We start from the raw sequence: 11,400 nt of genomic DNA on the forward strand, positions 1-11,400 counted from the left end.
AAAGATGGCTGTGATTTTTTTCCAGTAATATCATTACTCATTTGAGCAATGCTTCTTTATTAGAATGTTTTTTGCAAGAATTTGTAGAAATTATCTCAATATACATTCATATTCGGCCAAAGATATAGTACAAGCAGGTCTGTGGAGCTGTAGTATCTGGTGATAGGTGGCTGAAGTAGACTGAAGTATTCAAAATACATTTATTTAATGAAAAGAACTGACATGAAATTTAACAACTTCCCAGAGGTAAGAGCAACACTAATTAAAGACTAAAGCATGAGAGTCCACAAAGCGTGAGCATGCTTTAACTGCTTCAGAAGAGCAGCTGTCTACAGTGGGGACTCATGTTTATTTGTATAGCTGAACTTTCAAACAACTTATCAATGTATTATCTAAATTATTTTTTGTTTGGACAATATACTTTATGACCTAAGGATTTTTATGGCAAACAGAGATGGTAGTGCTGCTTGTACTATACAAATTATTAGAGGTGGGCTAACCTCAAAAGACTGAGCTACCCTCAGATCAAATAAGCTGTTAGTGACTTCATGATCACAACAACTCGAAGAAACTGCCTGTGTTTCTGAATAAAAACTCTCTTAACCTTCTCATGAAAGCCTCCTCTTTACCACTTCATTAGTCACTTTAAAATCTTACTTCTCTTATTATTTCTCATAATGCCCACCTTTCATGATTCTCATGCATGATTCAAATATCCCATGGAAATCATTGCCAAAAGTTATCTCTGAGGTTAAAATCTTACTGCTATTCAGAGAAGACTTGATACTTATTTGGGAAAGCCATTACCTTGTAGTTAAAAATAAACAGGATTATTCATGGGAGGAAAATCCTGTGAACTCCAGGGAATAAGCCAACATATAGCTACTGGGAGTCTTTTCTTGGGTCAGACTGCCTCACAGCTCTGGAGCTGCTTTATTTGGTGTTTTCTGCAATGGCAATGCTGTAGGTATCTCCTTCAGAAACCTCTGTTTTACGTTCCCTCACTTCCTCATAGCTACCAAGAAAGTCACTGCTTTCATTCCTCTTTCCCCCAATATACAAGGCATCTGAAAAAACATTTGCATCCATTCAAAGATGTGGATTTTGGTGTTGAGACATGCAGTAGGAAGTCTTGTGATAATCTGAGGCCCTATGGGGAATGAAGAGCCTTTAGAGGACTGCAGGGGAGGATGGAGAAACATAACCATATCGAGAAAAAAAAACACTTAAAAAAAGAAAGACAGAGAGAAAGTAAACCCAAGATTTTAATGTAGTATTAGGAAACATCTTTAAAAAAACTCATAGAGTCTCACTAACCAGAACAGTATAGTAGAAAAAAAAAAAAGATGCTCATTAAAAAACATTTTGAAAGAAGTGTTCATTTAGAAGAAATCTATGATGAAAGATTTGAGTAGGTTCTCACAAAAGGTTTATAAAATTTTGTGTTTCTTCGACTCATTCAATTTTTAACAGATTTTGTAGGGCACCGCTGAAAACCTTCTCCCCAAAAATGCCATTTATGCATCTATTGCTGTTCCTTTAAGATGAAATGGTAACTAGCTCAGCTTGCCATGTCTTCATCCCAACACCACAAACAGAACCTAGCTGCATCTGTGTTCCAGCTTTCAAAAATGAGGATTAGATTTTCTCTGTTTAACTTTGTCTTAAGTTTCTACAAGATTATACTCTGGTTACAGTAAAACATCAGCTGTACGGCTTTCTCTTTCTTTGGTTATTGCCCCCTTAGGTATAACATTGTAATCAAAGAGAGGTCAATTGTATCAAAACAGAAGTTTGCCAGAATTTATCTGGCATAAATTCTTCCCTCAAGATTCCATTATGAAGTGTTACTTCTGAAAAAAGCCCACTATTATCCAAAATCTAAGAAATTACTTTACAAGACTAGAAATATAAATTACATGGATCTGAATACAAAAGACAGAGTAAGTACTGGATCTGAAGGCTAATCATGATCAATATCATATCAGTAGTAGTAAGGCATAGTTTAAAATACCTTCATACAATGTATTCATTATAGGTAGATAAAAAGCTAACCACTGAATATGATGAAATTGGAGGATTCACTAGGGCAGTGCACATTGTCTAAAAGGAGCTTCTCACAGTTTAATTCCATTTCCAGAAGTCAGAGTGGGAAACACACTGAAAATTTAAAATTCTGCATTTCAGTCCACAGTGACACCTGCAGAATTCAGTAGCCACTCGCTAGATGATGGGTTTGCCACTACCGGTGGTGCTTGAAAAAGGTTTGCAGGGGGTCCTGGGAAGATTACAGTGCTGTGGTGAACAGGCTGAAATAACTTTTTAAAATAAAGTGTCATTTAACCACCAAAAGCAAAAGCCACCACCTGATCTTTATGATTTTAGTTGCCTTCATACATAAAGGCAAACGTTCAGTACAACCATATTACATAGAAAGATGCACAAGACCTGTGTAAAGATTCACAAAGGCTATAGCTCTTACTATGAAAAAACCCCCGCCAGAAATCTTTCTGAAAATAGAGCTCTTAGCCATTGAGGTTAGTATATTTTTGACATTGGGAATATTAGCTCTTTGCAGTCTGGGGATTCATTCTGCCTTCCTCAGCCTGAACTAGGCATCTTTCTGTTACTTTACATAGATACCCTGTAAGGTGTTGGAGAGAAAATTCTATTCCCATCAAGATATACAGCAAAACTCCCACTACTTTCAGTGGAGTCAGTATGTCACCTAGTTTATCTTTGTCAGTTTGTGTTCTGTAATCTCAGTGTTGCCAAGTTTCATGTTATTTCGAGTTTTCCTTAAAACACTAACTCCCATGAAAATCTAAAATTCACCTTAACAAGAAGAGATCTTGGGGATATAGACAAGAGTGTTGACTGATGAATTTCATCTTAAAGCAACAATTTAAAATAGTTCTGAAGATTCACAGTGTATTTCACCACTGACTCCATTTTCTCCATTGGTTAAAGACATATATACATATCTTCACTGCAGAAGTCTAAAGATGACTTTTTTTGCATACAGTTTGCAAGCAAACCTATGCTTCTAGCAAGCTTGAATTTTCTGCATTCAGTCATACGAATGGTAGCAAAACCTCTGTCATTGTTAGTAATATTCACAAGTACTTGATAAATATTTCTGGTTTATTTTCAGGGCTGTGTTAACAGAGCACTCACAAAGGTGGAGGTATGGCTCTACGTGCATTTTCTTTGGCAGAAAATTCAGGTTGAAAAGTTCCTGAGCTGTTACACTTCTTTTTTATCCTAACTTCTCAGTTTACTACTCCTTCAGTTATCGAACACAACTGTTCACAGGGCCATTCTATAAACCAGATTGCTGGTTTGCCCTCAGAAAACAAAGTTCTGTTTTTTTTCTAAATCTGTGTCACCTCACTTTTCAGAACAGTCTTACAATGCAGCTGCTGGAGCAGTGAACTAGAAGCACAAGCATCTGGGCAAGACATTTCTTGCCCTGTCTTTCCAGTAGAATAAAATATATGCAGTTGCACACAGAGTTCAAAGGGTTAATGAGTAGGAAGCCGCATCTTGCTAGGAAAAAGCAGGCAGGGTAGGGGGGCAGAAAAGGCCATAACTTTGTTATCAATCAGTAACATTTTTAATATCTTTTTGTAGTCAATGATAGTCAGGTAACTAGTAATTTTCTGCTACCTGTAGACATGTAAATAAAGTGCCTACAAACCCCTTTAAAAATAAAGTAAAATGAATGGACTTTTGTCAGTTTTCTAAGTGCCAGGTGTGAATTTGCTCAGAGGTTTTGCAGAGAAGTGAAAAAATGTCAGATGGATCTGAGTGAGGACCCTCCAGATACTGCTGACTCAAAAGCATTTGGCACATTTCAAGATCAAGATTATGACGCTCAAGATTTAATATAGGTTTTCCCATTCAAAATAATAAAATTAAGGATTGAATGTCACTTTTCTGGCCCAACCTGTACATGCAATGCATATACCTTGATTGAAGTTGACCATACTGTCACCTAAATGCATGCACACTCAGGTAATCATCTAAACCATCTATCCATGCACATAGGTATTCTGACTGTCAGCATCCTAACAGTGTTATAATTGTCTTCTTCACTTAGTCCTTCCATTAATTTGCTGAGTATTGTTTATGAATTTATCATAAATCTTAAAGAAGGAGTCTACCTGTCTCCTTGTACACTGTTCTGAATACTGATTATCTAGTACTATAATATTGTAATTACTATAAGAGGGCAGCACCACCATACTCATAACCCATGTTTGCTAAGAACACCTAACCTGAGAGCAAAAGCAAACTGAGCAATTGAACAATCACAGTTAAAGCAACAGAAAAGGACCAGTAAATAAAATTAAATCGTGCTTATACTCAAAATAACCAAACAAGTGAAATTATGCAAAATACTTATGAATTATAATCTTTTTCTGAAGTTTGCATGAGATGGGTGAACTGTAATACTGTCTAAACATGCAAAGCAGTTTATTTGTCGTTGTTGTTCTTGTTCTTGCTTCACACGCTGCATATAAAACCAGAATGAGTTAGGACTTAAATACTTTTCCAACTCTGTAAATACAACTGTGCATTCTCCAGCACCACTGGCTACAGAATAGCACAAAAGAGCAAAAAAGAAAAATATGAATATACACCCACCACCACCGCACCAGTATTTATGAGCCTGGGAATACCAGAATTTGCTAATCAGCTAAACCTGTAAAACAACATAAAAATGGTTAGTGCACTTGCAGTTTGATTGTTTGTCTTAATGTTTTCAGGGTGGTGGTTTGATGCCTGCGGCCCCTCCAATCTCAATGGGATGTTCTACACAGCTGGGCAAAACCATGGAAAGCTCAACGGCATCAAGTGGCATTACTTCAAAGGCCCCAGCTACTCCTTGCGCTCCACCACCATGATGATTCGGCCCTTGGACTTTTAAAGGCATTCAGCGGTGGATCCCAGAACAAACCAGGATGACACTGCCCTTAGCAGCGCCACTATCACAGTCTGAAGGTAAAAGGTGAAGGATTTCTTGAAAGCAACACGTAGGGATGATGCAAAGCCTCTTCATTATCACTCCATAACCTGCAAAAATTCTCCAACAGTCACCCCACATTTTGATGACTGGGAGAGGTTTGGTTTAGAAGAAGGTGGCTGCAATGATTTTCCAGAGAAGAACAACTGGATCTGGTTATTCTGCCCGAATATGGTGCTTGTCAGTGGCTGTCCTTTTCTTTCTTTTTTTTTTTTTTTTTAATAAGAGGTGCAAAAACATACTAGATTATTCAGCAACAGCATCAGAATTTGAAGAAATGAAATGTATCAACCATGGTCTATTGAGTAGAATGTTATTCAGCAGTGAAATGCCAACATTATATCCATGAAAAAAGATTATGGAGACGCCTTTATTAAAACTCATCTTAAAGCACTCAAGGTGACCACTCCAAATATTGTTTTTCTTAAATGAACTGAATTTGAATGGTGGATAGATTTATGTTAATCCCAGAGTCAAAGAATTTGTGCGAATATTATTTTTCATTAAATCCTTTAAGGATATGTTTCTCATAAATAAACTGAGTCAAATGTATGAAGAATGATAAGGGTAATAAACATAAATTCTTCAGTTGCTCTGTAGAGGTAAATCAGGTAATTGGCATAATCCCTGAGCTAGGATTTATAATGTGATAACAAAAGTAGCTGTGTTTTGAGGTTTTTCCCTTCTTTCATTAAAGGCAGTCTGAACGTCATGTAGAAAAATTAATGGAAGGTTTAAAGAATGTGAAATATTATCCTAAAGAAAATACGGGCGTTTGCATGGAATATTTCTATCAAAAGTACACAGCAAGGCAAACTGTTAGGGTATATAAAAATTACATAAATGCATAGCTTAAGGCAATGGATTCATTTTACAGTATCCTTGCATGTGCGCAATTTATCGTTAATTATTTTACTTTTTTATTACATTTTTGTGAATATCAGAAGCATGCCAGTTCTACACAGTGCTTAGGCTACAACTATAAAAAATACTCATCAGAACTGTATAGAAAATAAAGAATTGTGAACTTGTAAATAGCATGTTTATATTTCCTGTAATGGTCATTTAATTTGTACAGGCAGCCCTGACCCTACTCAAAGGGTGCAAAGCCTCAAAAGGATATAAATATTAAAAGAACTTTAGAAGACTGCTTACAGGTTGCTAACAAGTAAGTTTGTTATATTAAAATGTTGCAGAAGTGTGGGGCAAGATGCACAGTTCAACTATTGGAAAAAGTAAAGTTCCTATAATAACAAGCAACAAAGTAGCTGGGTGGCCCATGAGGCTGTAGAGACAACTCTTCCCATTTACAGACCCTTGTGATTTAGTTGTAGGAGTTAAGTCCATTTAGGAAAGTAGCTTGCAGTCATTCTACTTCTGCTATATATAAAAGGAAAAAGTTTACCCTGATCCCACCAAAATCAAAAGTAACATTCTCATTGATTAAATTGGGACCAACATGACACGCAAAATCTGAATGTGGTGAGTTTTTTGCTTGACTGTTTGTTGCTTTGTTTCATTCATTAAACTGTTCCTGAGATCAGGCACAACAAAGATCTGATTCTTTTTTAAAGGATGATGATAGTAGAGTAACTGCTCCCCCCCCCTTTTTTCCTCTTTTTTTTTTTTTCCTTTAGCGGTTTATTTCTATGGAATAGAAAAAAACTGCTTGGATTTTTTTAAACACCTCTTCTTAAAGATCACAAGGCCCCACAGGGTTCTTTGGTTTTGTTACAATTTGATGTTTGTTTCATTTTAAGCAGGAAGATCTTTGATTTTGTGTATTTGTATATATTTATATATATATATTTGAAATAACCTTGCCTAAGGGTTAATTTGCTGTTTTCTGCTGAATAAGTTACCAAACTACTCCTTACTCAGCAATTTCTTCACAGAGCTGTTTTGTCTCGGTTTCCAGCAGGTTTTTGAAATGGTCTTCATTTATGTGCAAAATATGTGGTCTGTCTTCCTCCATATTCTCAAAAGATATATTTTTGCAGGTCTCCAAGTTAGGAATGCTAGTTTTGCAGATCCTATTGTAAAAGGCAAAACACATTTAAAATCAAAAGCATGGTATTTACTGTTTATTTATCTGGGTTTGAAAAAATGTGGATTTGGTTTCCTATCCTTTATAATAAAACATTTTAAAAAATTGCAGAGTCCGTGATTTGCTTTACTTTGACTATACCTTTCTGTGACAGGCTGACAACATTTTACAAGCCACCATCTCTCCTTGTAAGAAATATTACTAAATTTAGACAAACCTAGGAAGGGAGTCTAATTAGAGTTTGTCCAGAAATTAATCTTTCTAACCTTTTAAATCCATATTTTGGTATTTTTTATTCAATTTCCTTGATTAAAATCATGGGACTATATTTCTCATTTTACGTTCAAATCATGCAACTCTCTATCAATCTTTAAAATAAAATGTTTCTTGAATTCCACAGGCAAAGTTACAAAGTGAAGTGTGATGCTTGTTTCTCTTGCCTTATGATGTGTTCTTCTATCATCCATTCGATCATGTTGCACGGCAGTGACAAATCTCCATTGATCTCTTAGCCAGAAATGCCTCTTGCTCCATTTGTATGCCTTTTAACACTACAGGGATCAGTTTTAACATCTCTTTGTAGCCAATTTATCCTCATTTTCTCAGGAATTTTTGCTTAATTGGACTTGTTTGTTGTGTTCATTCAGACCAACCTACCTTTTTAAATCAATGCTAAAGCTGTGAGGAACTATATACATAAAAGCACATTTTGCTCCTTAAGTTGAACATGTATGTACTGCATGAATTGAAGAGTTACAATTAGTAAAAATGGTCTTTCTGGATTTGATTTATATTAAAATGTCACTTGCCTTGAAAGATACTAAAAAAATAGTCAATGGTCAATGGTAATAGTAACTTTACTATTTACCCTTCACAGATAAATTTCTTCCTGTTTTATAAAACAGGAATACACAAAACATTCACAAGTCAATAGATGTGTTTTCCATAGCATATAGATCCTTAATTTTTAATATCTTCTAAGGTTGGAGATGTAATTTAAATGCACACTTTTCTAAGTGCCGTAGCATAGAGTACTGGCCTATTAAGTAGGCAAGTCATCTACGTTTATAATCATCTGTACAACAGGTTCCTAAGACACAGTTCCTTAAAAAACCATTCCAGCTATAATAACAACTTTCTTCTCTCCAGATCTGCAGCTCAAACCACAGCTCTGACCATGCCTCAAATAACCTCGTTTGGGATTGGCGCAGCACTCACTTCTCCTTTGGGAAGAACAAAACTGAAACAGCAATCACAACAAGAGCTTAACTCTCTAGGTAGGATCAAGCTTAATCTACAACCAGACTGTGCTGCAGTTGTGCCAGAAGGCATTCCTACCTACCAGCTTTTACATGAGCTGGACAGCTTGAGGAGAGAGGCAGAAACCCCTGAATACAGCTGATGCTGCTAGTGTTGCCTGACTCTGACTTGTGGTGTGCATACACACACGCACGTGTACACACACACACACACACAAATCCATATGTCTGAAGAAAGCTTGACACAGCCAATCAAAATGACATTTTAAAAATTTTATCTAGGGGAACTGTAATCTCACGCCAAAAAAAAATCCGGAAAGCACCAAAAATGAAATAAATGAAAAGTGCAAATGCCAGCCGAAAGGGAAGATTAAGGGATAGCATGTGGAAGGTAGGGGAGCAAGAGCAGGAAAGAGAGAAGACAAGGATATGGGACTGTAATGAAGAGAGGGAAAAGACATACAGATAGGGAAGAGTTGAAGGGAAGGCATTACTCGTGAGACATAGCAGCTCCATATTTCCTGTGCTACATCTGTCACACAGTGTAGGAACATCTCCAGGAGTGTCTGAACCCCGCTCTTCCTGGCTACTGCTCACATGAGCAGGAATCTATGGGTCTCATTTGCTTTTGTACGCTTTGGGGTGTCTGTCTGTGTGGTTTTTTAATTTTTGCACAGGGAGCAATTTAGTATGGATCTTTGAGAAGACTTGCTGCTTATGGTTATGTCAAGATAGCTCTGTAGCAAGTCCTTTAAAAATTGAAAAGTTCCTTTTGAAAATGTTGTATTCTGTTGTGTGAATTTTAAGTACTGATAATGAAATAGAACCTATGCCCATCCAAAATCTTGTGCAATTAGAGCCTTTATTCTTGCACTAGCTAAAATTTCTGTTGGGAGAAGACCTTATTCTCCGTATACATGGTCTGTGCAGTTTTCTGAACCAGTGAGTTCAATTAAAGAAAATTAAAGAATGGATACATACTGTAAATATGACCCCCCAAAACCACTGATCTATTAAAGTACATGAAGGCCTGGACACCAGTCCTGTGTTTTGGTAGAAAGAATCTTGAGCCCCAAAGTGTTACCATAAATTTTCTTTCTCTCATTATGCTTCTCACCTTTCTCTCACTTTAATAGTTCCCCTGTGCCTCCTTTTAAACTGCTGGCAGTGCTTGCCTTCTGCTGCCCGAAGTAGTCACAGGAAGGCAAGCACCACATTTAACAGAAGACTAAAGACCTGCAGATGCTTGTGTTCGCAACCACGACATCACCTATGGGGAGAGCAAAGTCAGTCCCCGCCAAACCATGGGGAAAGAGCCTTTCTTGGCAGTCATTTGCTCTGCAAGGCTGTGGAGGGAAAAATAGGCACATACGCACACAGAGGTCCTTCTTTCTACTTAGGCAGAAAATGGATGCTTTGCCAGGTCAACCCTAGGAGCCCTAATAGGACCCCAGAAGAGTAACTCATAGGCACCTGCTTCAGCCCAGTAGGAAAAGGAGGAGAAAAAACTCTGAAACAAGGAAAAGGAAAATTGGAGAATCTTGATACACTGAGACAGGTAAGAAAGAGATGAGGAAGAGTGAGAAAATGGCTGTTATAGGATAATACAGCTAAGAATGCAAAGGAATAAGATTAGGAAGCTAAAGGCAAGGCCAGCAAAAGAAGGAAGTCAGTCTGACAAAAAGAGTAGGGAGAAATGACAAAGATGAAAGCACAAGAAAAGGAGGAAAATGAAGAAGAATTAGGCAGAGGAATCTGATAATATATTTATTAGAGGAGAATTAGTATCCAGTTAATGTTCCAAAGCCTAAAAGGAACAGTGTTGCCATTTTACTTTCTGCTTTTATTTAATATTTACAATGCAATGGAGGTACATTGATATCTTGTAAAATCGAAAGCAATACTTAAAAAGCAGTCCCTTCTTAGAGGAATTTTTGGTAACTCTGCCTGAGAGAGTCTCATGCTTTTAGCATGAGACAAGAATCCACCAGTAGATAAATCAGCTTTGGATAATATTTACTCTTCCACTAAAAGCTGTGGATCTCCATCCTTTTGCAGGCCTCTCATGCTTATATTCAGAACCATTGTCTGCTCTAAAGGAAACTACAAATCTCAGGCCTGATCTCATTCAGCTGCATTGTCGAACCACTGCTTTGTTTTCTTTTGAGTAATGGAGCAGAACTCCTGGATATATGTTTTACTCTTCTTCTTTTGAAGTAAACCTTTCTTTTTTCTTTCTTTTTTTTTTTTTTAATTTAAAAGCTTCTGCTTCGGAGTTCATCTTTCATCCACCAGATATGATGATTTAATCTCTCTTTGATAGCTTCACTTAGTGCTGTTTGTTCTGTAAAACCCCCAGGCAAAATTCTCCTCCTGGACTCATGCAGTTGTTCTTGTCTCCCATCTTCTGCTCTGCCTTCATGTGGAGCGAGTATCACACTGCCAGGCACCAATACTCTCCTTTCTGAGGGGTTTCGTTCAGTCCTTCCAGGAAATCTGGAACTCCTTGGAGCAACATTAGTGCAGGTCCTGGGTCCCACAAGTCCTGGCCCATCCCTGCGTACTGACCAGTGGCTGCCCAAATCTTTCTGGCTGAAAAACACATCAGGGCTATCTGTACCCTAGTCCAGGCAATGGGGGAGTGACCAGCCCCCCCTGCTTCCCTCCTACCCATTTCTCCTGTCCCAAGAGTGGAGAGAAGCATGAACCAGGAGCCATCGTGATGGCAGTTTCTCACGAGGTGATGTCTCTGCACACCTCCAGGCTGTGCACACAGTAAAGCAGCCCCTGTGGAGTGAAGATGCTGGCTTTTAGACTGCCTGGTCACAAGCCAAAGATGATACAAAAACGTGTCGGTACTTTTTAAGAAGTACGGCCTCATTAGCCAAAGGCTTTTCCACTAATTTATTCTGCTTTTTAGATTAAGAAACTAATGCTAGATTTACCACAGGAGGAGACAGGCAGTTCCCTAAACATGTAGGTGGAGGTGTCTCTAGTGTCACTCACAGAGGACGGATATACTCCCTCGCCTTTAGCATGTTGCAAAAGCTTTGACGTTTGTTTAG

General features: G+C 37.7%; 1 protein-coding gene across 1 annotated transcript in view; it reads left to right on the plus strand.

The window, feature by feature from the left end:
• Positions 1 to 7,186, plus strand: part of ANGPT1 (angiopoietin 1) — a 175,427-nt gene extending 168,241 nt beyond the window's left edge. Inside the window, exon 9 of the mRNA XM_076329237.1 lies at positions 4,773 to 7,186. Within this exon, the coding sequence (XP_076185352.1) occupies positions 4,773 to 4,933 (161 nt within the window). The 3' untranslated portion in view covers positions 4,934 to 7,186. The remainder of the gene's footprint in view (positions 1 to 4,772) is intronic.
• The last annotated feature ends 4,214 nt before the right edge of the window (positions 7,187 to 11,400 follow it).

This window comes from Aptenodytes patagonicus, chromosome 2 (assembly GCF_965638725.1).
Source record: "Aptenodytes patagonicus chromosome 2, bAptPat1.pri.cur, whole genome shotgun sequence".
Classification (NCBI taxonomy): Eukaryota; Metazoa; Chordata; class Aves; order Sphenisciformes; family Spheniscidae; genus Aptenodytes; species Aptenodytes patagonicus.